Source organism: Corvus brachyrhynchos, unplaced genomic scaffold (assembly GCF_000691975.1).
Source record: "Corvus brachyrhynchos isolate BGI_N302 unplaced genomic scaffold, ASM69197v1 scaffold175, whole genome shotgun sequence".
NCBI classification, from domain to species: Eukaryota; Metazoa; Chordata; class Aves; order Passeriformes; family Corvidae; genus Corvus; species Corvus brachyrhynchos.
Genome location: NW_008238448.1, coordinates 5,840,127 through 5,865,385, shown reverse-complemented (window position 1 = coordinate 5,865,385; position 25,259 = coordinate 5,840,127). Strand labels below are relative to the sequence as shown.

Sequence of the window (25,259 nt, the reverse complement as noted above, 5' to 3'; positions counted from 1 at the left end):
TACAGCAGACTCACTTCGCCAGCCTGCTCACTCCTGGCCATGGGAGAAGCTGACTGGCTCAGGAGGGAATACCTGGGGTCTCTGCAAGTACAAGGGTTTGATCTCTGCTTCTTGCTACCTTCATTCTTCAGGGCTTGGAGGAGGATTCCATCTCTCCACTTGTTCTCTGGTAGCTGAGATCATCCTGGCAGTGACAGAGAAAAATACTGTCACTGATTTACCCCACAAGCTTTGCACTACAGGCTCTGAAGTGCATGGGTAGAGGTAGCACCCATCCTGGGGAGACAGCTCTGAGCTGCAGTCCCAGAGCAGCAATACCATTTCTGGGATGCCCAGCATGCTGTGGCTACCTGAGTCTGCTGGAAAGTCTGGATGATTCCTGGCATCTCCGATTGGATGGCAGGGCAGCTCAACCCCTTCAGCACATCCCATCCCATGATTGCACTGTTGGTTCGCTCCTCTGCTGTGTTTTCCCCTAAGAAGCAGGTCTGTTTCTTCAGCATATGTTTGTGTCTGTTCTTTGTGAAGGCTAAAGGGAAAAAACTCAGCCACAAAGGAATCGTGATCATCCAGAGGGTGTTGTGGCCTTTGCCACAAGCAGCAGTGGGCCATTTACAGGCAGTGCTCAGCAAATTTGTAATGGCAGCAAGTAGCAAAAAGGCAGGGAGGGACTGGTGCCTGAAAATAAAGGAAGGAATTTTGCAATATTATGTTTTAATAAATCACGCATTTATTTCTTAATTTATTCCTCATTTAGATACTTTCATGTCCTGCCTAACACAGTCAAATAGAAAGTTGTGAGGTTTGTGGTTGATTCTGCTTTGTAACAGAGAAAGTGATCATCTCTGCTTTGTGGGTAGGAGTTAAGCAGCTTTCCTAGGGTCACAGAAAAGTCTTGAGACAGGAGCTCAGTTCAGACCTCAGCCTTATTTAATAGCCTCCCTTCCCATTTATGTCCTTTCTTTTTCTGAAGAAGACAAAAAGATGCAACCAAAAATGTTTCCAGAACAGTACTATATGCCTAAAGCTTGTATCTGAGTCATATCTGCTTGACTTTCATGCCCAGAGTTTGCTCTGACAGTGGTCAGCCTGCCCTGCTCGCCCGCTCTATTGTCAAACAATTCATTCCTTCGCCAGGAACTGGCTGTTGCTTGTTTAGCACAGGGAAATGAAACAAATAATGCTGACTCACATGCTTCATTATGGCTCGCAAGCTTCCACCGCCCAGCCTTTGATGGTATAAAATGAGAGGCATGAGCAGTGTGTCAATATTTCCAGCACTGCTGTGGAAATTTGTTCCTGCTCCTTGAAAAGCAAGGGCATTTTTTCAAAACCATAGCAGAGAATTGCTTAAACAGGCACTGCAAAGGCCTTCAGAAATATTTACTCAGCAAAGTCAAATATTGAGCCCCATGGATTTGGCAGAATGAGTCCTCTGAAACCAGGCTGTTGCTGCATGTCATGCATGCCAAAATTGACATGGAAAAAACTTCTTTCCAGTGTATCGCCTGCTCTTAAAATACACCCTGCAAAAATACAGCAAAATACAAGACAGTTTCTGTGCAGCACATCCACCTTTCTTGTTCACTTGGACCACTGGGAAAGGGGCTGCCAGGCTGCCTGGGGGCAGCACGAGACAAGAAAACACCCCCTTCCCCACCCAGCAGCATCAGTGAGATGCTGGGGTCTGTGGTGCTCCTCCAGTCACTGCTCCTCAGCACTGTCCCTATGGCATACAGACCTCAAGCTGTGCTCCCAGTCAGATATGTCCTGCAACCCTCCTTCCCCCTGAGCAGGTGACACACTTGGTCCCCAGGGTGCAGGGTCACCTGTAACCCCTGCCACACAGGGAATGATCCATCCCCTCCACCATTCTTGCAGAGGTTCCTGGGCATGGGGACAAGACTGCCTGCTAGGAAAAGGGGAGCTGCTGCCCATGGCATGGTGGGGACAGCACAGACAAGGGGGGCATAAGACAGCAAAGTCCTCAAACTCAGCTGTGGCACTCAGCTGAGGCTTAGGTGTCACTTTCCCCACAACAGCTACACATCAGAAATCCTAATGCACTTCTCCAGTTCAAGCATTGAACCTAAGACCCAAAACCTAGGACTGCTCAGGCTGGAGAAGAAGCATGAGCTACCACAGGGGAAAGTACCAGGAAAGCCTGGAGCTAAGAATTTCTGTCCATATGAGACCAAGAGGCCACCCACCCAATCTAAAAAATATATAGGTGAAAAAGACTACTGTTGGCCTCTGGTCTGCTGGGAATGCTGCTGCAAGGTGCCAAGATCAACAACAGAATCAGACTCAAGTGCCCAAACTCAAGAGAAAGAGTTTTGATCAAGTTAACATCCTATGCTATGCAGGCCCTGTGCCAATACCTCTAACAGTGTTTGTCACCAAATTGAAACTCACCATGCAAAATGGATCCAACCTTGTGTTATGTGGGCTGGTTGAATGTTTGGCTACCTCCTGAGTCCCACTGAGTACTCAGCTAAAGCTTTGCAAGCCACTTGATTTGCAAATTATCTCCCTGTTTTTAGCACAACTTGGATGTCATGGCCAGTCCCTTCCTCCTTCAGTGCTCTCCTGCAGGGCTGCCACCAACCTCTTCCCTACATTCATGCTTGGAAACTGAGTCATCTCTTCATCTTATCTCAGAAAAACATGCTGGGCTCCTTCAGACAGGTTCTCCAGCTCTTTCATCACTCTGCTGGCCCATGTGAGACCACATGCAGCAAGTCAGAGCCAGACCTTCCAGAGTGTTGTGTCCAGGATGATCCCTGGGATGGACAGTGGTTCCCAAGCGAGAAAGCTCCTGCTAACTTCACTGGAGGGAAGTGAACCCAAAAGTCAGATGCAAGAAAGCCAGTGTATAAAAAACTCCCAGTGGTCACAGTTGGAGCCATCCCACATTCTTCCAGCAGGTAGGGACCTGCACAGCCTCCTCCCTAAGGGGATCAGGGGAAATTCATTGCAAATGGGTACCCAGCCAAGGAACTATCCCCTCCCATCAGCTGCAACCATAGCCAACCAGGTAAAAAAAAAAAAAGAAAAGATTCATAGAAAGTACACGAAGTGTTAAGAAAACCTGGGAATTAAAATTCCCCAAAAGAGCAGGCTGTGTCTGGAGGTGAATCAAGGCTGGAGGAAGGGCTCATGAATTTCTCCCTGTTAGAGCTGGGAAGTGGGTAGCTCAGCTAGTGACATTCTGTCTCAGATAAGCTGATGCTAGGCTCTCTCCAAATGTCCCAAACTTACCACTTCTCCAAGGGCTGCAGAACTGGTGTCAGGAGCAGGGCAGCTCATCTCTGCCTCATGTTGGGGTGCAAGAGTAAAAGAAGCCCACAACCTCTTGAAAAATCTTTTTTTTTTTTTCTCAGCAGAATCACCTCTCTCCCAGTCTGAGTGGCTGCTCTATGTCTGGATGGAGGGAAAGGGGTTGAAGGGAGCCAGGCCAGTTTCTCTACCTTCATTTTGCTGCTTCTGTATCCCATCTGTTGGAGAAATGTGTTTGCAGCGCACCCAGCCCTACGCATCTCTAATTCAAACACCAGCAGCAGTAAGACCCTGCCGGCCTGCAGTGGCCCCAGCCTTTCACGTGCCAGCTCATCTCTCAATAAAGGAGTTAAATAAATGTTAGACACAAGGTACAAGTGAATTACCAGGCAAAGGGAGGGAGCTGGAGGGATGGGGAAAGCCAAGCAACCTGGCCCTGGCTTCCCCTGCCAAGGCCTTGGAGGTGAATTGGGGATTTTCCATTTCATTAGCTTTACACGGGGTAATTCCCAGCACGCAGCATCATCCTCATGAACAGACCCACCCCGAGCTCTCTCTCACCCCTTCATATCCAACAGTGGTGCTCCACTACGGCTGCACCACCAGACAGGAAAGCCAGGCTGTATTAGTATCTAACGAAGGTAACAGGCAGCTGATATTGAACTGCCCATAGAGAAAAATAGAACTGATACACAGAAACAAGCAGGGATTCTTGTTTTGAAAGTGAGAAGCAAAATGGATGCCAAAACCCACAAAAGAAGTGAACTTGAAAGCCCCGGGTTCTCCCTTGAAAAGGAGCATTATGTGAAGTGCCCTTGCTCCTGAGGAGAAGCAGCCACCTGTTCACCCCTGCTGCCCAGGGATGATCCATGGGATGGACAGTGGTTCTAGAGTGTGGTGGTCTTCCTGGGCAAAAAGGCTTCTGATGCTTTGGGAGAAGTGGGGATCAGAGCATTGTCCCACAGGTGCAGAAATCAACTTGGTACAGTGAGTTCATTAGAAACATGCACACACGCAGGCAGGAGTTTATTAGTCCACATTTACCATACCAAAAAACAAAAATCCCCCAAAATAGGGGAAGGTTCCCAGTTTTGCCTGCTCGCAAATTAACAGTGCTGAGGATACTAAACATGCCTTGTGCACTCTGACTGGAGTGCGGGGCAGGAGCTGAACGTGCATTCACAGCTGAGACTCAAACCTCTCACATGTAAAAGGGCTGTGTACCTTTAGCCACAAGGCAACCAGGAGCCCTCAGCTGCCTCCAAGACACATCCAAGGTCAGAGCAGCTGCAGCAGTCTTAATGTGTGCAAGAGGGAGGCTGGCTCAGCAGATGCTAAGTACTGGCAGCACAGCCAGTCCTCCAGTTCAACACTCCGCTCCGTGTCCACGGCCCTCTCTGCGAACTTCATCATGAGCAGGGCACGCTTCATGTCCACCCAATTCTGCAGCACCTGGCGCAGGGTTTCCTCCTGGCTGAGGGGCTGCTCCGTGAGGTCTTTTCGGGGCCCCCAAAGCAGACACTGCAGCATTCGCTTGGCCTCGGTGATCCGCACACGCTTGATAGGATCTGCTTCCAGTAGTAGGTGTGCCAGCTGCTGGAGTCCCCGGGAGTAGATGGACAGGCTGGGTAGAGCAGGGAGGTCCTCAGGGCTGTACTCCTGCTCCCTGAGGTGCACCTTCTCCTCAAAGGGGTTGGGCTGGTGCAGCAGTTCATAGATAAGAATACCAGTCTGAAACTCATCAAACTTCTTGTACTGAGAAGCCGACACAATCTCCGGGGCCAGCCGGGCCTGACTCTTCTTCAGCTTGGAGTCTCCAGTTCCAGTTTTCTGTTTAGCTTTCAAAAAATTGCTGATGATGAGGCGGGGTAAGTGTTTGTCATCTTTGGCTTTCACACAGCTCATGGGGGGCTTGCAGGGGACAAGCAGGAGGTTCTCCAGGCACAGGTCACGATGGATGATGCCATGCTCTTTGAGATGCTCCAGGCCATTGCAGAGCTGGAGGAGCAGGAAGCAAACGCGACGTTCATACAGCTCCGGCTTGGCTTGGTGCAGTGTCACCGAGTCCCTCACGAAGTCAGCGGTCGTCTGGCTCGGCACCTCGCGGGTGATGACCACCACACAGTCGTGCTCACTGGCAGTGCGGGAGGGCTGGAAGCCATCTCCAGGCATGCTTTTCCCCACATCTGAGGCCAGCAGCATGCTGGAGGGGACAGAGGCCACAAAATGCCCACAGTCCTGCTGGATGTTGAAGTGAACTGGCACTGCAGGGCTGCAGTACGAAGCAGCTACCTTGGACTCCTGGGTTTTACAAATCTGTGAGGAGAGACCGAAAGAACAGACCATCAGCCAGTGACAGACACAGGGCAGCGACCAGAAGCTGAGGTGGAATCCTAAGCTGTGATTTGCAGATGCTACAGAAGACAACAGTAGAAGCAGGATGAGCATTGGTGCCTTAAGTACTTTAAATAATCTCCTGGCTTGAGGATTGTTTTTGTCCTGCAACAGCCCAACCGTAGCAACCAGATGTCTGGGTTGCATTTCTGGGCACACTTCCTTTGCCAGGCAATGCCCAGCAACTGGAGGAAAGGAGGACGGTAGTCCCACTGTAAATAACTTCTGAAGATTTTGTTTCATTGCCAACAGAAGCAACATATTTTTTACATCACAGATGTCATTGAGATAAACTCCTGCAACCCAAGAGACATTCCTGAAGGGAGAAAAGCAAAGCTTGTGGCAGAAGACATGCTGTCTCCATCTCTGGAGATAGTTAACACTCCTGGATGACGCCCCATGTGATGTGAGGTGACAGCGAGCAATAGTGCTGTTCGTGGTGAGGCGTCCAGCACTTTCTTCCCACCTGATCCTTCTCTGGTCCTAAGCCCTGGAGCCACTCTCACATCCTCCTCAACCATTCCACTTCCTTGCATCAGCAACTACTCTCAAACCCCTGATCAATGGCTAAGGGAAACCAGCAACAAGCTGTACTCCTCAGCACAGGCAAAAAAACACCAAAGAGAAAATGGGAGCTTACAACAGGCCTAGAAAGAAGTGAGAGTGCAGCAAACTCTAGGGAGAAAAAAGCATTTTATAACCTGGATTCTCTTTAACCCACATGATTTCTATCTTCATTTTCTTCTGTATTTTAGCTTCATACTGCATTAGAGACTCAAACCCAGGTTTATTATAGGAATATCCATTAGCTTATGGGGCCTTCTGGCATTTCTATTGTACTTTTCCTTTATTTAGCGATGTGTTTATATGCCATCCACAGGAATAAGCAACAGGCTGAAACTCAGCATAAAAGGTTTCAAACCCTGGAGCGTGCCACTGCCAGTCACAGCATGCGTGCAAAATCGTACGAGAAATCAATTTTGCCTCCGAGTTAAAATATACACAAGAATAGAGAGGAGCTGAAGAAGAGGGCTGCTTTTGTATTCCTCTAGCAAGGGTTTGAATCTAGGCATTTGCAGGTAATTCACTCAGATGAGACAATACTGTGAAGACGGGGCATTTCAAATCCCTATTGTCCTCTCTTTTCTAAACAAAAATACCCTGCCATGGCTTATTTGTGGAAAGACAAGCTTTGGACAGCTAGGCAGAATGCAGATGAATGCAGCGGGACCCAGGATGACGCAGGAGGTCCCCAAATGCAGAACAGCCCTTCCAGCCCTCTGGCTAACAAACCTGCTTGTTCCTCCCTACAAAGGAAAGACATGTAAGGCATAAGAAATGGGGGGGAATTCCTGGCAAGAGAGGAGTCTCTGGAAGAACAACTACAGCCAAACGAATGCAGGGAAATCTTCCCTGTCCAGCCATTCTTCTTCACTTTGGCTGCACCAGAGGCATCCTCCATGCTGAAAGCTCCAAGTAGGAGCCTGGGGCTGCCTTAGTCACATACCTCTAAGAGGAGAAAGAAGCGAACACATGGAGCATATCTTGGCTTAATTCCTCTAAAGCCATTTCATGTAACCCTGGCTCCTTCCAACTGTTTTATACATAGCCATGTCTATCTGTGCACAGCTCAGACTCTGGCTCCTGCTCCTCCATAGACTCCTTGGCTCAAGTCAGATCCTCTGCCCATTTTGAGCTCTCTAAGTCTAATTTTAACTACAGGTCTTTGATCTCTTTCATGTCAAAAAATCTATACCAGAAGCCAGGAGAGGCAGCTAGGGGTCAGCCAATTGTAATGTTTCACAATTATTCATTCCCTACCAAAGGGATGGTGGCACTCAGGAACCATATCCATGCACATGGATAAACACATACACAACATCACTATGCTGGCACAGAGTAAGGCCTTGTTGCAGTGGTTTTGACTTTGTTAGGTTGCTCTGCAGTGTACCAAGGGCACAGAGTAAGCTCACTTCACACACAGGGACACAAGTGCAGTCCTGTCTAGAGGCTGAAATGTGCTGTTTCTGCCTTGGCAAGAATTCATGCACTACAGCCACAGAGCTGAGCTACTGAACCCCACCTAACACGGCAGGCAAAAGCAAAGGTGTAGGTGTGCCACAGGGAACTGCAGATTGAAAAGGAGCACAACAGTTCACTACACAGTTTTTAGGGTTCAGGAAGAAAGTTGTGATGGATTGAGGTGTAACGCACAAGAAAAGCTGAGGCTCTGAGTGCTGGACTAAGGGTACTGGTGCAAGATCTCATCTAATTCCATTCTGGTTATTTACAGCCCCCCTGTTGGGTTGACTGTACTTCCTTTAGGATATGAACTGGCTTTTAAGCTATCACTTAACTAGAACATCCCTTAGGGATGTTTTAAAACATCCTAAAACAACCCTTAGAGTTCATAATGGTGGAAACTATTCAGCAGAGACTTTTTTTCTTTTTTTTTTCCTTCTTTAATGCATCTCTGACAGTGCTTTTTTGGGAATTACTTTAGGCTTTGAAAACAATGTGAGGAATAAGGAGCAGTGAGACGTCCCTAGTGTTAATGTCAGAATGGAAATTAAGATCTCTGTATTCAAGTAGTACCATGGATCAAGAGCCCCAAATCCACAGGATGTCCACGGAACGGGTTGGATAAGCTTACTTATCCAGGTTTCAAAGAGCTGAACTATTGCACCTCAAGTTTCCATTTCAAAACATATATTCCGTGGAGTTACAGGAAAATATTTCAGACCTGACCTTACACAGCATGTCTGGGTCAGCCTCTCATTGTTTAATTGGGATCTGCAATATCTTACTGTCTGTAGTTTCAAGATCATATAAGCATTCACATAGTATCTGGGTCAGACCTTCCACTTAAAAGGCAGGCAGAGGCAAAAATGCTGTCTTTGAGCAGCCTTTCATCAGCTTGTGTCATCAGAGGCAAATGCCTCTGAGTTTACAACAGAGTATTTGCACAAAGATGCTTTCAGAGAGAGAAAATGGTTGGGTTTCAGACCCCTTTAGCAATAAGCTAAACCTGACTGTCATTTGTTACAATGAAAACTCCTTCTCCAAATTAACCTTTGCAAGCAAGTAGGGGAAAAGTGGCAATTTTGGAAGGGGTTTTGCTTGCCAAACTTCACCAGTGAGAAATACAAGCAGAGAAAACGAGACATTGTATGGGACACCGTGTGCTGATAGTGCACACATCTCCATCTAGAAGATGGAGATAAGCCTGGATGCCTGCTGGTTGTGGACTTACCTTCACAGCATAGGTAGTAGAAGGGTCCTTGGAGCAAGTGGCACAGTAATAGATCGCGTCCCCCGAGTCGCAGCAGGGCTTGTTGCACGTCAGCTTGAAGAGCGACCAGTTGTTCTCGCTGAAGTGCAGCTCGTTCTTCTGCTCCCGCATGAAGCAGTCCTCGCACTTGGCAACCAGGCGGCGCAGGGACTCGGCGTACAGGGCCCCCAGCTTGCTGTACACCCCCTCCTTGCTGTCGATGTTGCTCAGGAGGTTGTGGAGGCTGGAGGCCGATGACACCTGGCTGGACACACTGAGCTGCGAGGAGGACAGGGACTGGACGTTTCTGCCGGGGCCGCAAGCCCCTGTGCTCTTACCAGTGCTCGAGCCCCAGTAGCTGTTTCCTTTGGAGCTTTTCTCCAGGGACTCGGAGGAGGAGAAGGCACCGGGACGGCCCCCCAGGCTGGCTGGGTGGATGAAGGGAGGCTCCTCTCGGAGGCAGACATTGCTCTCAGAGTGGCTGACATTGAGCCTGGGGATGGCAGCACTGGCTGCTTTGCCTGAAGATGCCTGTCCCCCAAAAAAGCCATCTGGAGAAGACACAGTTCTGATCACGGTCTTCTTCTGAGGCAGAGGGGGTGGGCAGCTGGGGGCAGAAGAGGGGCCATCCTCAGTGGAGACAGGAAGGAAAGGGACAGGGGGAAACAACTGGCTCCCAGCTGGAGGGGGCGAGTGGTTCGGTTCAGACGAGTGTCCTAGGGGATAGCAACACACAAGAAGATGCCATGAGTGGCCCTTGCAGGCTGAGAGTGCAGGTCCTTCTCCATATCCCTGCCACCCCCAGGGCCCTGGCTGGGAAGAAAGCAACATCCGAACGCAGCACAGTCTTCAGCTATTCACAACTGCAAAGTTTCACTAGAGGGGTTAGGGATTTAATCCAGTTTAACAGAGCAGGTTTGCAAAGCAGGCTGCAACCAGCCATGTAGAGAAATTCACTTCTCCACCCTTGAAACCATTCCCCTATGAACTGCATATACAGTAGTAAAAAGGTAGTAGAGGGTAAATATTTAAGCTGTGATGTCATCCACAGGAAGGTAAGAATGAAGCACTTGATATAAAGACAATCCTTTAAACTCAGCCTCTCTCTGCTGGGAGCTGCCACCCAGTGCTTCAGCAGAAGGGCATGATAAGCAGAGTGACTCACAGCACATGGCTCCAGCCCTCTGGCTGTACTAGAGCACCCCAAGTATACTGAACCTTTCTCTCTGCTTCACACTGGGGAAGGGTCGCTGAGCAAGCCTGGAATTTTGGCAATTTCCATCTTGCTGAAAAAGAATCTGGCCTTCCCCCCCACTGCCTGTTTCCCAGCTTATTGCCAGACTTCTTTGCTCAGAGGGCAGGCTGGTGCCACTACATACCACTAAACCCTAAGCAGCTCCACATGTCCACTACACATGGATTGGATGGCTCATTTTGGGCAGCCATAGCAGCTGCTTTCCTATCTGGGCCAGACTGGGGACAGGTAATACAGTTAACATGCCATGAAAGAAGTGGGACGTTAAAAAAAAAGGACAAAAAGGTGATCTAACATTGAAATAAAGAACAATAATTTCAGGTCATAAAGAAAGAACAAGTGAGGAGTGGAGTGGAAATTAAAAGAAGAGAGACAATAATTTAAGGGAATTTATCCATGCCACTTGAATGACAAACAGGACTCCGCTAACAACTTGCATGCAAGTATAAACCTTTAAAGGTGAAAGGTGGGGTTTTGCTCCAAGCAAATAGCAAATAGTTTAGCAGATAGCAGGATCTATTGCTTTCTTTAAATCTATTTTCCAAAGCTGCAGAGTGGTAGAAAACGATCCTTCCTCCTCACAAAGCAGCTGCTGAGGGTTCAGCTGCCAGCAGGCACTTCCTCACAGCGGCTTTCTGCCTGCTCCAGAGGAATGCCCTGGGGCAGTTTCCTGTCAGCCTGCAACAGGCACTTGTCTCCGTCACAGTCACAGCCCAAGTGACTCACCAGCAATCACGTACAACCTCCAAGTGTAGGGGCTCAGGTCCCTGAGCTCCCAGCCTGTCCTGACGTGTCACTTGCAGGTTTGCACCAGCTGAGCCAGAGCAGCAATCCCTGTTAGCTGCTCCACCACCTAAGACCACATGAGGTGAGTACAGGTCTCCTGGCTCTCAGCTACCGGAGTGGATGCTGCCACCATCTGGCCCTATCGCACCTCACCAGATTTTGGTAGCACTGGTCAATTTTCATTTGTCTCCTCCACTGCCAAGGCTCTCTGTATGCACCTCCTGTAATGTACCCCATCACAGCAACATCACTGAGAGACAGCTCAGGAATGAGCAGCACTGATTTCAGCTTCTGCAGAAGGTATGTCTCCCATGCAAGGCTGTTTCAGCAGCCAATTTCTGACAATATGCTCAGAAACAGCTCTGTAGGAAATGTGAATCAACACATGTTTTGCCCCAGTGCTTGGGTGCTGAGCTATCTGACTCCTGTTGGACCCTTGCCCCAGGTAGGTGTGTGCCTGCATTGTACACCCAGTCGCCCAGCAAGTGACTACTCTCCAGTTTCAGCTGAGAAACATCTGCCTTAACAGCTGAGATTCATGCCCCAAGCTTTAATGAAAAGCCAGACATCTGCATCACACCCTGATGGGTCCACAGGAAAGATTCTCTCCATTAAAACCCTGTCAAAAGCCACAGGCAGGGATCATTCAGCATGGCACCTCTTGCCACTTCCATCCAAGGGGCTTTGACAGAGGATAGAGCCCAAAGAAATTCTTCAGTGTGCAGTCCCTGAGTACCTCACCAGAGGCATCTCTGCCAGGACATGCAGCTGAATCCCTGCTTCAGGAGACAAGATTTACTTGAGAGAGTCTTAGGAAACAAACATCAGCACTGGAATGTTTGGCAACCGGTCCGAAAGCCTAGCCCACAAATGCCAAACTGCTCTTAGCTTTTTTTTATATGCTGCTGGGCTCTTCCCCAAGCAGAAGGTAATGAATTAAACTCTTTCACAACTCTCCTAACAGTGCTCTGCACCTTCAGCATAGAGTCCTTCTGCATGTCAAGGGCTTAAAAGCTCCCCTCCACTTCATATTTTAACATATGACAGCATAGCCAATTAATTTGAGCTCACCTCACTCAGTGGCTGACTGCACAGCTTCTTGCTTGCATCAGCAAGAAAAACTGCATCTGAGTATTCATTTAAAAACTCATCTTTCCCACGATGAGTTTGAACAGTTGCTTCTGTTAGTGGAGGCAGAGAAATCCTCTTGTCCCTATCATTTTTGACAGCAAATTGCTTCTGTGCCTAGCAAGTAAAGATCTAACATATGTGAGTTTTTCTTACCCCTGTACAATTTCCTGGCAAGGTCTCACTCTCAGACTCCAAGTTAGTGGTGGAAAAATGGAGTTTCCAGAGCTCTGGCTCTTAATTTTATTGCTGCACATTGTTGCTCTTGGAAAGCCAGAACTTCCACTACATGAAGGTTGCTCTTGCTAAGGAAATACTTTCTGAGCTGCTGAACACGTTAGTGCATGTCTAAGTTACACACTGATGAAAAAAGTGACTTCATAGTAAGTATTTTTTAATCTCAGTTAAACGAGTGCAGGCAGATTTTCTCCCCCTTAAGAAATAACAGGGAACACAATGAGAGGGAGGGATCACCTCTAGCACAAAACTCCTTCTGGTACTCCTCAAATCTATGGAGGACTTTCTACAGCACTGCTACTTGTGACATCGTGAAATGCATGAAGCACAAGGAGGATTGTTTCTATATGGAGATTTTATCCAGACCAGAGGAGATCTACAGGGTGAATGATACTGGCACGTGCTGACTGAAAGAGGAAAAAGTCTATGATGCTGGTCTGACTCTGCCACATTCATCTAAAGTGCATCGAGAGGCAGAAGGGTAGAAGTGGAAAGATGAAGGGTCACTGGGGGAGCTGGGGATTGGACCCTCGTGACCCCTGCTCCGAGGATGCTGTCCCAGCAGTGGGCCTCAGGTACAATGCTACCTCTCCCATACCCAGTGGTCACTTACTGCCATCGCTGCCTGTCTGTGTGTCTGAGTCGAGGCTGTCGCTGGAGCCAGCTGTGAAGGTGACGTGGGCACTCCTGAAGGGTGGGCTGAGGCTCTCTGCAGAGCTGTTGCTGACTCTCTCCAGCTCAGTGTTATTTGGGTTCATTTTCAGAGCATGCCTAGAGAGAGTGAAAGAGAAGTCAGGAGACAGATGGCAAAAGGATGCCCTGCACACACTTTTGCATGGAGACTCGACCTGAGAGCAGCTTTAGCTTGCTCTCTGCCTATCCATACTGCACAACCTTTTATCACACCAGACCACCTCATTCCTGTACTTTTCTTCTTTCTCCAGCACCTGGGGAATTGCATCCCATAGACTCTGAGCAGGTAATAGGCTTGCAGTCCTCATGCCAAACTAGCTGTGCTTGAGCAGAGAGTGAAAGCCAGTGAGCCAAGAGCATTCAGCCCCAGTCTGCACCATCTTTGCATAGAACATGTGAGGTGCTGCACCACATCCCATTTTGGCCACTGCCACTGGGAAGTGGGGACCCACCAGTGTTTGCCTTCAACAAAGTTCTCAAAGGAAAGGAGTAGCACCACTCCTCCCATTTTACAGAAGGCAGGTCGAGGCTGGGTGTGTGAACCCCATTCCTTCATAACAGAGGCATAGGTACCAGAAGAGTCCATCATCTCCAACTGTGCACCACAGTAACAACCAACACCTTGCAAAAGAAGAAGCATCTCTGCAGAAAACATGCGTCTGCCAAACTCAGAACCTATCATGCAGTTTTTAATGTAAGACCTACAGTTTTCCATGCAGCTTCCACCTAAAAAAAATTAATAAACCAACCATAAACTGGGCTTATAACCTGCTAGGTCATGGTTTAAGTGACCAGTTTAGACAAGCAGGACTTTTCACTAAGATAAAGAATTTCTCCTGCATTTTCTTCATTTTTCTGCCTTGGAAAACAGAAACTGTTGAAATCAGGCAGCACAGAAGAGCATAAACACTCCTAGCATTGGTATAGTTCTGACTCCGTCAGCCAGCAAACAAAAGTTATCGGTCCACATATTTTAAGTAAAACTGCCAATCTGCTGATAAAATTCAACACATTGATTAAGAATGTAAAACGGTTAGTGGCAGACTTGTACAGAAGTAAAAGGACTTCCACCAGCTAGCTTGCTGGAAGGTATCCGGCGTTTCCTAATCAGACGGCTGAATGGCTGCTGAGAAAGACAAACAAAAGACATGCACGGCCGTTTGCTTGTGGCACCCTGGTCACACACACGGGACCCCTCCTCGTCCAAAACTCCCAAGCACAGCAAGACACTACAAGAGATTTTTATTTGAGGATTGAGAAATGTTTCATTCCCAATCCAGACAAAGCACTTACTCTCATGTCCACACCACCACATGGAGAGCAGAGTGTATGAGAAGCCCGGAAGAAACTTCTGCCAGACTTCCTCATTTGCCTGAGCAGCCTTGGTCTAAAAATACTCAAGGGCTGATGAAAATAAGGCTCTAACAACCAGTTCAGGTATACTTCAGCAGAGACACTGGTCTTGCACCAGTGATGAATTTATCACAGCAAGCCTCTTGGGGATGATTTACAAAACTTCACAATTCACCACACGAGCCACAGTTTAAAAAATGAGAGAGAGAGAGAGAGACAGACAGAGAGTTTGAGGGGCTTAGGTCTGTTATGACTAATGCTGTTGAAAGCAACCAACTGCACTCTCTTTTTTTTTTTTTTTTTTTTTTACTATAAAGATATAACTTTATCCGACAACTTTCTCAGATGTTTAACATTTAGTAATTTGGGTGGAAAAAACACAAGGGTGCACACCCATGCCGGTACACTGTCTGACCTGGCAAGAATCAAAGAAGGATTTGAATCCATAAGAGAAGAAGATTTAGCAAGATATCCAGTCTTGATTCACACAGATAAGATGTTTTCCTTGGTCTAAAAATACTCAAGGGCTGATGAAAATAAGGCTCTAACAACCAGTTCAGGTATACTTCAGCAGAGACACTGGTCTTGCACCAGTGATGAATTTATCACAGCAAGCCTCTTGGGGATGATTTACAAAACTTCACAATTCACCACACGAGCCACAGTTTAAAAAATGAGAGAGAGAGAGAGAGACAGACAGAGAGTTTGAGGGGCTTAGGTCTGTTATGACTAATGCTGTTGAAAGCAACCAACTGCACTCTCTTTTTTTTTTTTTTTCTTTTTACTATAAAGATATAACTTTATCCTACAACTTTCTCAGATGTTTAACATTTAGTAATTTGGGTGGAAAAAACACAAGGGTGCACACCCATGCCGGTACACTGTCTGACCTGGCAAGAATCAAAGAAGGATTTGAATCCATAAGAGAAGAAGATTTAGCAAGATATCCAGTCTTGATTCACACAGATAAGATGTTTTCTAACACATTCCTTCCCCCAGCCCCCCCGAAAAGTTGGTGCGTTTCTGTTTCTTTCCCATCACTGAACACAAACTCACGGAGCTGCCTTACCATTCCCGCACTCAGAGAGAGATGAGACTTTGCTCGGCGCGGTCCAAGGTCCGCTGTGCGCAGCCACACCTATTCCTCCAGGCAACCTGGGTGCAGCGCAGCACCGGCCAGAGCCCTGCTGACTGCTGGCCTTGCTGCCTCAGCGTCGGTGCAGTCAGATGCAGAGAGAGCCCCGTTTCCTCCCCGCACCGCCGTGACTGATGTAAAGTGCAGTTCCTGAATAGGCGCACCGAAATAGAAATTGTTTGCCGCTTAAACGACATCCTGCTCTTGTTTCAGATGTTACAGCCAGGCCAGCTAATACCTCCTGGAAATACCTCTGCCTCACATCTCCCTCTTTTCCTATGAGCTGCTTGAAGCCCAGGCTGCAGCCTGCACAGATCAAAATACCGCCCACTCTACCGAAGAATTACTCCTGAAAATTTGCTAGGGTCAAACTCTCCCATTTCAGTAAAATTCCACGCCAAGAGCTGAACAGCTCATCACTGCAACAGCCTGTGGGACCCTGATTTACAGCTCACCCAAACATCCCCTGCTTTTCTAGTGTTCCTTCCACCTCACCCGAGTACAAGGGCACACAGGTGGCTATTCTCCATCTTGCCCTTTACACCAAAGGATACTGGAAATCACCAAAGGAAGTTGGAAATAAAGAGCACCAACCCATCTTAAATCTAAAGAAAACACTGGGTTTGTGCCCTGCACCACTGACTTACAAACACCTGTGGGCTACGCTCCACTTCAGAAAGATGTAACAGTAGTTAATTTACATCAATTTAAAAATGCCTGCTCAGCACCTAAAACATAACCAACAACTTCAAGAGCAGCACCAGAGCCTTCACCATGTGCCTGTGCATAAAGAACAGGTCACCAGAGTCAGCTCTCCCAATCTAATAACCTAAACCCACAGGATTTCACAGATTTTCAGCTCTCCAATTATTCTGGTAGCTTTAAATACACTTCAGCTACTCAACATCCTCCATGCAACAGCCTGGCATATTCAGGCAACCCTTCCAGTTCCCTATTTCAGAGTTTTCCCATCATAAAAAATTTCATCCAGCTGACTTTCCACATGATTCTCACAGTCCTGCCTAAAACAAGTCAACACTGAAAAGAGTGGTTTTGTAAAAAAGCACACCAAAACATAACAACGCCACCCCCCCACACACACACAGTTTGGAGTTCTCTTAACATTGAAAAGGGAGCCAGCTCATTTCCCTTCTCTCATGTTGCATCTCTGGCCACGGCCTGCTTCATCTTTCCCGTGTCTCAATTTGACCAGTAGCCATGCGTTTAATTTCACATTTTTTCACAGATAGGGGTCCCACCTAATGCTGCTGTGGGACTCCAGCACTGCCAACTGCATGCCTTGCACTTCTCAGAGAGACAGTGGAGATGGGCACCAAAGCCTGGCTCCCCTAACTGCAGCAGACACACATGCCTTGGGATATTGCTCCAGGAATCCCTGGACTTTGGACATACCTTCAGCTTGAATTTCCTGTCCAAGATTTGACAAGGAGATCTGGTTACTTTCACCAAGTGCAAGGGGCAGGTTTTGAGAGCAGGAGGCCACTCAGACAAAAAAGCTGCCAGGCTCCCGCTTGTTTCTTTCCAGCAGCTGTCCCCACGGGCAGCCTGCTGGCAGCCCTGGAGGATGTGCAAGGCACCTCTGCCCCGCACAGAGACCTGGTCACTCTGCAGTGCCACCATGGGGGTCTCCCAGCCTTGCTGTCCCAGCAGGAGGGGGACACTCCTTCTCGGCACAGATGACAGGACTGAACAGATAACAGAGATGCCGAGCTTTATAAATCATGTGACAGCAGAGCAAGGAGAGGAGAACAGAGAACACACAAAAATCACCACACAGCAAACTGCACTGCAGGAGGTGTTTGGTGATAATGTCAACAAGACACCCCCTCCCAGAATAAAATAATGGAACTAATGCACAGAAGAGAGAATGGCCAGACTGCATTACAGCATCAAACATAACATATGGCTAGGCATAATTATTACACAAGAGGAAGCACCATTGTACCATATGCTTGTCTATCATGAAACAGGAATAATTGTATCTTCCTCCTCTTGCCACTTGCTGTTTCTTCCAGCATCTTCCCTTGGTTGCAGAGGGAAATTAAAACCCAGCATACAGGAGTTTACAACATTTGAAGCTTAGATTTGTACTGACCCTTCTGCTATCACCTGGCCAATGTGGAGAAACCAAAACTGAGGTAAGGGAGAGAAAGGATTTTGAAGAACTCCTAGCTCTGTTCAGAGGAGCACACAGCTCCTTCCTCTATCAGAGGGGTTTTATGTAGCACAGGTTAAGTTGAAACAAGGGTTTGGAGTCTGGAGATGCACAGGAAAATTCAGATAGGGTACAGAATTAAGATGGTAGGTGGGTCAAAAATTACATCACTGCATACTCTGATGTGGTGAAGAAGGTAAAAAACCTCATTTCAATTTCCAGCTCTGTGCTTTTTTAAAATGGTAAGACACACACAGAAGAGTGAATTACTTTAAATTTAAAAGAAACAAACTCTCCTAAAAGATTGGCTGATAAATCACAACCTTTTAAGCCAGTCTGTTTTGTCACTGGGGTACACCCTGACACTGAGCTCCGAGGAGAAACAGCTGCCCCAGGAATGGTAAGAAAAGAGGACTATTCTGCCTCAGGTACAGTGCTGCTCCATCACAGACTGATTCCTTTTAAGGAACACACAGCACAGCCCCACCAGCCAGCACCACCTCCCCAGCGAGGAACAAACCTGGCTCTTTTCCTGGCGATCCAGTTCCCAACACCTGGCTCTTCTCCTGGTGAGCCAATTCCCAGCATTGCAGTTTTTCTGCAACGCTCCTGTGCTCTGTTCCCTCTGGCAGCAAGCGGTGGCAGCAGCACCGGAACAGGCAATCCTGGCACTCCTCAGGCTCTTTCTCCCTGGCTGCGTTCAGCGATGACAGGTGTGGGGAAGTGCTGTGCTGCACCTTTGGTACCCCACGCTAGCACACTCAGCAAATTTCAGAAGCTTTTTTCGGCACTGCTTTTTGAAGGTGGCACTAATTGTAATGAAAACAGCTCAAGATGCTAAACAGCATCACTGTTTTCTTTCTTTAGGAGGCACACGAAATAAATTAGCCATCAAGGTTTTGGAGGCTAGAAGAAACAACGAGGATTATTTAAGCCTGATCCTCTGTATAAGAAAGACATAAATTTCAGCAAAGATTCATTCCTTGTGCCAAGAAACTGAAGGCCATACTAGAGCATTTTACACCAAAGAGCCTTTAAATCATCATTGCACATGCATGTCCTGGGGATCCTAGTTTCCCTGGTGAGCTCCTTCCTTAGCCAACTACCTTCCCAGCTTTTGGAAGAAGACCAGCCCCCATCTTCCCTTTCCAGCCTCTTTCCCCTTGTAATTATACTTATTTGCCATTCTGCTTCAGACCAAGCAAACATTAAATATCTATAACCTTTCAAACAAGCACAAAGAGAGGATTGTATGAAGAAACAGTTGCAAGAGATCCAGAGTAGCTTTATACAGGACAAAACAGGCACAAATTCATTATCTCCCTTTTTTTGTGACAACTTTTAAACCCCGCTGAAATCACTCCTTCCGCCATCCTAAGAGAGAGCTTACTTCAAAACCAGAGCTTCCTCAGTGTCTGGAAGGAATTTACCCTGTAAAAATTTTTTTCCCCTTTAATTGTTAAAGCCAAGATGAACAAAACAAAATCTACAGACTCACTTTTTCTTTCTCTGCTTTATAACTAGCTCAAACACACATGCAAATTTTCTTTAAAATAAGCAATTAAATTTCATTAGGAAAGTCAAACAGGCAGACTTCATTTTGCAGCATGAAATCAAATGCCTTGCTGCCGCTTGAGATCAAGAAGGAAAAACGATGGTTACATGCCTTTCTTGCAGCTGAGATGAACCCTGATCTGCTAAGCCCCCAACCCCAAGCCTGTGCCACAACCGTGTTCACACTGGCTTCACCTTCATCTGCCAAAGGAGCCTTTGCAGCTGTGCCACCACAGAATGTCCTGGGCTGAGGTGCTCTGTCTGTGTGAGGAACTACATAAGCCTAAGAGCAGGATCAGTGGTTCTTCCATTAGGGACAAGCACGTGTCCACAGGCTGCCTGGCACTAGGAGAGTATGGATGTGCCTCAGAGTCATCTTTGTGATTCTTCTTCTTCAGGTATTTGGCTGCAGCCCAGGATGAACAGAGGGCATGTTCCTCCAGCACCAGGCCACGGCCCGGCCCGAAGCTGCAACGCCTGCCCAGGGTAACACAATGCCACTGTGGTGATTTTACTGGCTGTGCATGCAGCTATCCCTCCCACTGCCCCGGTTCCTGCGTTGACACACTTGGAGCAGCCACAGCTTTGCTTGAGACAAAAACAAAAGCACCCTCAGAGCAAACAAACAAAGCAGGGCTTGCAAAACCTGAGTCTGATCAGATCACTCCTTACTGCTCCTCAGCCAGCTGAGCTTCGGTAGCTGGAGGCAGGACTAAGCTCTTTCTTTTGAGTAAGGTGCCCCACGGCTCTGCTACAGGTATCAAGGCCCTTGGGAGACAAATACCTGTAGCACAACCTGCCCTACAGCCACAGAGGGTAACCAGCACCTACCTCAACCACCTGGCAGGGTTTACAGTTCTGCCAGAAATCCCAGTCATGGATGCCACGCATTCCCTGACCTCAGTTTGCCTGCCTGCTTTCACACAGGCTTTCTAGCACACGGATGCTTCCAGGATGACTCAAAAGCAACTGTTAGACCTGTCACAAATTTTCTTCCCCTATTTGACCTTCTTTTTTTATTTATTTTTTCCCTTTTTTTTTTTTTTTTTTTTTCCCTTTTTTTTTTTTTTTTTGGTGATACACACAGCTGCAGATACTGAATGCACACAAAGTATTGTAAGCCTGAGGGTTTTTTTAATTGCTTAGCAGAGCTATTTCCTTCCCAGATGGACAGCTCTCCCTCACTCACTTATGTTTTCTGGGGCCTGCTGTTGCCCTGCCTGCAAACCTGACTTCCAGGAGAGCGGTGAGCAGAAGGTTGCCTGAAGCTGGGCGGCTCCCACACATAACAAGCCCATGTCAGGCAAGCTCCAATTACCTGCTTGCAGGCAAAGAGCCCTCCCTGGGAAATTGCAGCTTTGAGAGTTCACCTCGAAAGCAAAAAGTCATTAGAGCCAAACTGAAAATGTTGATTTTGGAGGCCCTTCTTATTAGCATCAAGAAAAGTTGCCCAGTTCCACCTACAAGAGAAGATTGCAACCCCAGATTTTCTATGCTATTCAACACTGAGGAACTGCCAAGACAGAATGAAACTGACCTGGGAAACAGCAGCCATCCCGGGCATGGACCTTGTTCTCACTTGAATATTGGGACTTCAGGCTGTATCTTGCAGCCCTGAAGGGCTTTTACAAGTGCTCATGACATTCAAACCAAGACTTGCAAAGATCAGACAGCTTTTCAGAGTAAAAAGACAAATAGCTTTTCAGCTGTGCAGTCACCTCCCACGCTCCTGAAAGCCCACCTTTGGACAGAAAAGGCAGAAAACAAGAATGGGAAATACCTCCTAGTCAATGAACTCCCGCAGCAAGCATCCCAATTGCAAAGGGTTAACAGACCACCATGCACACATTCACAGGGCTGTACCTGGACTGCTTTTTCGGCGGCGGTGGTGGTGGTGGTGCAAACTCCATAGCATTGCTCTTGTCGTTAGGGAAATCAAAGGAGAAAGAAGAAGACTTGGTGATTCCAGCCTGGCTCTCCAGTATCGGGCCGTCATCCACGAAGTCGGCACCAGCTCTTCCACTCTCAGCTCCTACTGTCCATGGGTGGTTTAAGACCTCCTGCTCCTCCTCCTGCTCCTCCTCCTCCTCTATTCGGCACTGCTTCGTCCATGTTGGGTTATAGTATTTCTGCCTCCTGTCATGGGACGAGCCTCTGCTGGACTCCTCCACAGAGACCCCATTCACATGAGCACAGGGAGAAGGGGACGCCCCAAAGGCACCTGTATCAGTGCAGCTCCTCGGCAGCAGCTGAGCACCAGCTCCATCATGGCTGTTGTCATCACCAAACATTCCCACATGGGAGCTGACTGGGGGCGCACGGCTCCCCTCACTGCCTGGCTGGCTGTTTTTGGACATCTTTGGGGGGATGGCTGGACTCTCAGTAAGTGAGGTCTTGACAGGAGCTGCCAGATGAAATCTTGTGCTGTTTTCACTTCCAGATGCTTGAAAAATCTGTCCAGCCTCAATAGCAGGTGATGAAGTCCCAAAATCGGGGTGGGAAGTGGGGCTCATACATGGCCACTGAACCCCTACCGCTGAGTCAGGGCTGCTGAGGAATATTGTCTTGTGATCATCCTCAGTGTGTGCTGTCATTATAGTTATCTTTGCCGCCACCTGGCCAGTGGAGTCCTGGTATTCCTTCTCACCTCCCAAAGCCCAGCCACCATCCTTCCACAACCCATCAGCTTTCTCCTTGGCAGTGCCACGGGCCAGCTTCTCTGCTTTTGCCTGGCTGCCAACAGCCTTCAGCTGTGCCTTCCTCCTCTTGGTGCTCTCAGCATAGATGGGATCACCACGGGCTGGCTCGGAGAGGTGAGGGCGCTGTGGCTCCACCAGAGCCTGCTGAGGGGTGTTTGAACCCTCAGTGCGGGGGCCTCCTGTGACAGAGGGCTCCCCAGGGAGAGGCAAGTCCTCATCCTCCCGGGACAAAGCAAGGGCAGCCACCTTGCTGCTCCCTGTGCTCTCAGGGAGGCTGGCAGGCTCCGTGTGGAGAGCCAGGTTTTTCCTGTCTGAACACAGGGCATAGGAAAGAGGATCACTCTGGTCTTTTGTGATGCAGAAGGCCACGTTCACAGCTCTGCGCTCCTCTTCGCTGAACTTGACTGTCCGGCCACTTGGCCTGGGAGTCTGAGGAGCATCCCGGTGCCTCCATCCACTGGGAGTGTGACTCTCCTTCTCGCACTGTGCAGCCTTTTCCTCTGTGCAACACAGCTCCCACGGGACGGGGTGCTCTTTGTGGCAGTTCGTGATTGAACAGTACTCGCCCCCTTCACTTTCAAAGATGGAGGAGATGTGACCACAGTCACCCCCTGAAGGGAGCACTGCTCCTTCTCTGGCTTGGGAAGAAGGGTTTCTGCTGGAGTTAGTGGTGCTTCTGTCCCCCAGGGCAGATGGATTAGGGCAGGGGACCTGATGAGGCAGGGCAAACTTGTCTTTAACTCTGTCCTCCTGCTTGCCCACCTCACCCACAAGTACCAGGCTATGGATGGAGACATTTCTCTCCACTCGACCCTCCAGGCTGCGCAGACCCACCATGGAGTAGCTGGGAGGGCAGCAAGACAAGCAGTCGCTGGGCTGGTTGTGAAGGAAGGGCTTTCTCACACCACCATTGCCAAAATTGTCAGGGCAGATGCGCTGCGCATCTCCTGATTTCAGGAGGAGTTGTTTGCCAGAAATCACACCCCAGCTGACCTGAATGGGTCAAAGAGACAAGTGCCCTGTCAGAATGTGCATATGCAAAATGAAAGACAAATAAAATTTAAACAAACCCACAAACTGCAAAAACAAAAGCCCAGCTCTGCAGAACAGTACTCTGGCATTCACTATCTATTTTGCTGTGCTCACCCCACCTCTAATTCCCACAAACCTTTCCTGCTAAAACTACACTTGTTGTATTTCCTGGACCATTTGTAATCCTTGCATTACCAACAATGGCAATGCACCGGAATAAGACATTCTCCTTTCTCTTCCTATGGGTTTGCTGCCAGAAACATGTCCAACCTGTCATCCTGTCTGTGAATCACTGTGCAATTAAAGATTCAGAGAGCGAAGGAATATTTGCACCTCTCTCTGCTTATTTTCATTTAATTTCACACTGCTCCAGAGCGTGTGACTCCAGAACACAGACACAGACTATCATGGGTTATCCTGGGATAGCAGCTTGGCCATGCTCAGAAGCAGGGATTGGGGAGCAGGCATGCCAAATCCGCACGCACAGATCAAACGCCACCAACGGTGGCAGCTTGTGCTCATGTGCCCTTCACCCCTTAGAAGAGAAGAAAGGGACAGCAGTGGGAGGCTAAGGGATCTGGTGAGCCCTGACTCTCCTCTGGGGCACGGGGAAATAGGAGCACACCTATGCCGTGAGCAGCAGGGCAGCAGCCTGTGCGTCACTCTGCTGAGGCACTGCTGGTATCGACTGGTCAGGGCGAGGAGCTGCACCCACAGGGCATTACTGCTCTGGCAAAGATTGGTAGGAACAAGCAGGGAGGCAGGGCACCTTCTTCCTCACCCACAAAGACCACGGATCCAGGCAGCACTGACTGCAAGCAGACAAGACATCTTTTCAGTCAAACTTCCCAGGAAAATAACCCGCATCCTCATTTATAAAACGGAAGTTCCTAAACAAACAGTGTATTTTTAAGCTACTCTGGATATGGCTTGTGAGCAACAGCTCATTCAGCTTCATCCAAAGGTATATTGGGAAATCAATATGTGGCTTAAAAACCTGAGTCAAGACCAGAAGGAAAAACAAAGGGAAGGAAACGGTTGTAACAGATATTCCTAGCACTCTGAGGATAGGTAAGTAACGGGAAGTCATGCTTTGACTGGATTAATCATTACCTGTGACAGATCTGCATTCATATTCACATCCGCCCACGCGTCAGAAACATCTGAGTTTATCATTGTTGGCTTCACAGCAATTGTTGGCTTTGAGAAGGGGGAAGTATTTACACCTTCGTCTTCCAACACGAGGCTCTCAGGCTTGGTCCTAGCTCCATCCGGGAGCACGCCACAAGCTCCCACGTCTGGGGGTGTTTGCAGCCGATGGGAACTCTTCGGGTTGAAGCAGTTTTTGCAGGAGCCGGGCTTCCAAATGTGTTCCACAAAGTCACTGCACGCAGACATCTTCAAATCCTCGTGGGTCAGACTGAGAGCCCACTGCGTCTTCTGCACTGCCCTCCACTGCTCATTTTGCATTTGCTCCTGAGCCACTCGTAAGGATCACCTAGTCATCTGGAAAAGCACAACACTGTCTGATTAGTTTGATTATGCCCCCAAATGGGAAAGATTTTTAATAAGACAGGTGATAATTACACTTACTCTGCCTTCATCACAAAGGCATATTGTTTACAAGACTTTTTTCACAGCTTAGCTAAAGCCCACACAATCACTTGAAAAGCCTCAACTTCTAAGCATAGCTCTGTAATAGAGAAGACATCAAGCGAGCAGCATTCCTATGTGATTTAATTCCCTTCTTAATGAGCATGTATAACCAGCCTCATGCAAGGTTTAGATCAAGGGTAAAGAAAAGGGGTCTTGGAAATAGCTGTTCACAGCCCCACAAGCAGAGCCAGGCAGGAAAAATTTCTTCTCCAAAGTGGCATCCTCTCTCTGGAAAATGAAAAGGCCTGGAGACACAAGGACCAGAATCAGTGACCGTGTAACCAAGGGGACCAGCAACAACCTTCCTTCACCCAGAAGCACCACTGTGATTACTGCCGTGGTACACAAAGACTTCTCTCCCACCCAGTGAAAGGCAATCAGCAAGGCTGGGGCTGGCACTGATTTGAGCAAGTGTCTGGCAGAATGCTCTTATCTGGTTTGCCAAGAGCCACAAATAACAGTGTCAGCTCGCTGAAACGATTCATTGTCTGCAAGGGGAAAAACGTTTTGCTCTTGGATTACTTACAGACAAGGATTCCTTCCCATCTTCCTTCCCCAGGAGGGAAATGCCCCAGGAACAAGACATTCCTGCATTCCTGTGCAACACGCCC

At 48.2% G+C, this 25,259-nt stretch overlaps 1 protein-coding gene across 1 annotated transcript; it reads right to left on the bottom strand.

The window, feature by feature from the left end:
* Nucleotides 1-707: 707 nt before the first annotated feature.
* Nucleotides 708-24,612, bottom strand: LOC103617352 (tyrosine-protein kinase SgK223). The gene is made up of 5 exons (XM_017736851.1): nt 24,106-24,612; nt 21,125-22,953; nt 12,964-13,121; nt 8,927-9,660; nt 708-5,595 (listed from the first exon to the last, which is right to left on the bottom strand). The coding sequence occupies exons 1-5, from the start codon at nt 24,460-24,462 to the stop codon at nt 4,558-4,560; spliced, it is 4,116 nt and encodes a 1,371-aa protein (XP_017592340.1). The 5' UTR covers nt 24,463-24,612; the 3' UTR covers nt 708-4,557.
* Nucleotides 24,613-25,259: the final 647 nt, after the last annotated feature.

Coding starts and splice junctions, on each gene's coding strand:
- LOC103617352 (XM_017736851.1), bottom strand. CDS start 24,462: ATGCAAAATGAGCAGTGGAGGGCAGTGCAGAAGACGCAGTGGGCTCTC. Junction 13,122..21,124: donor CCGCCGAAAAAGCAGTCCAG/GTACAGCCCTGT, acceptor CACTCTCTCTAG/GCATGCTCTGAAAATGAACC. Junction 9,661..12,963: donor ACAGACAGGCAGCGATGGCA/GTAAGTGACCAC, acceptor GCTATCCCCTAG/GACACTCGTCTGAACCGAAC.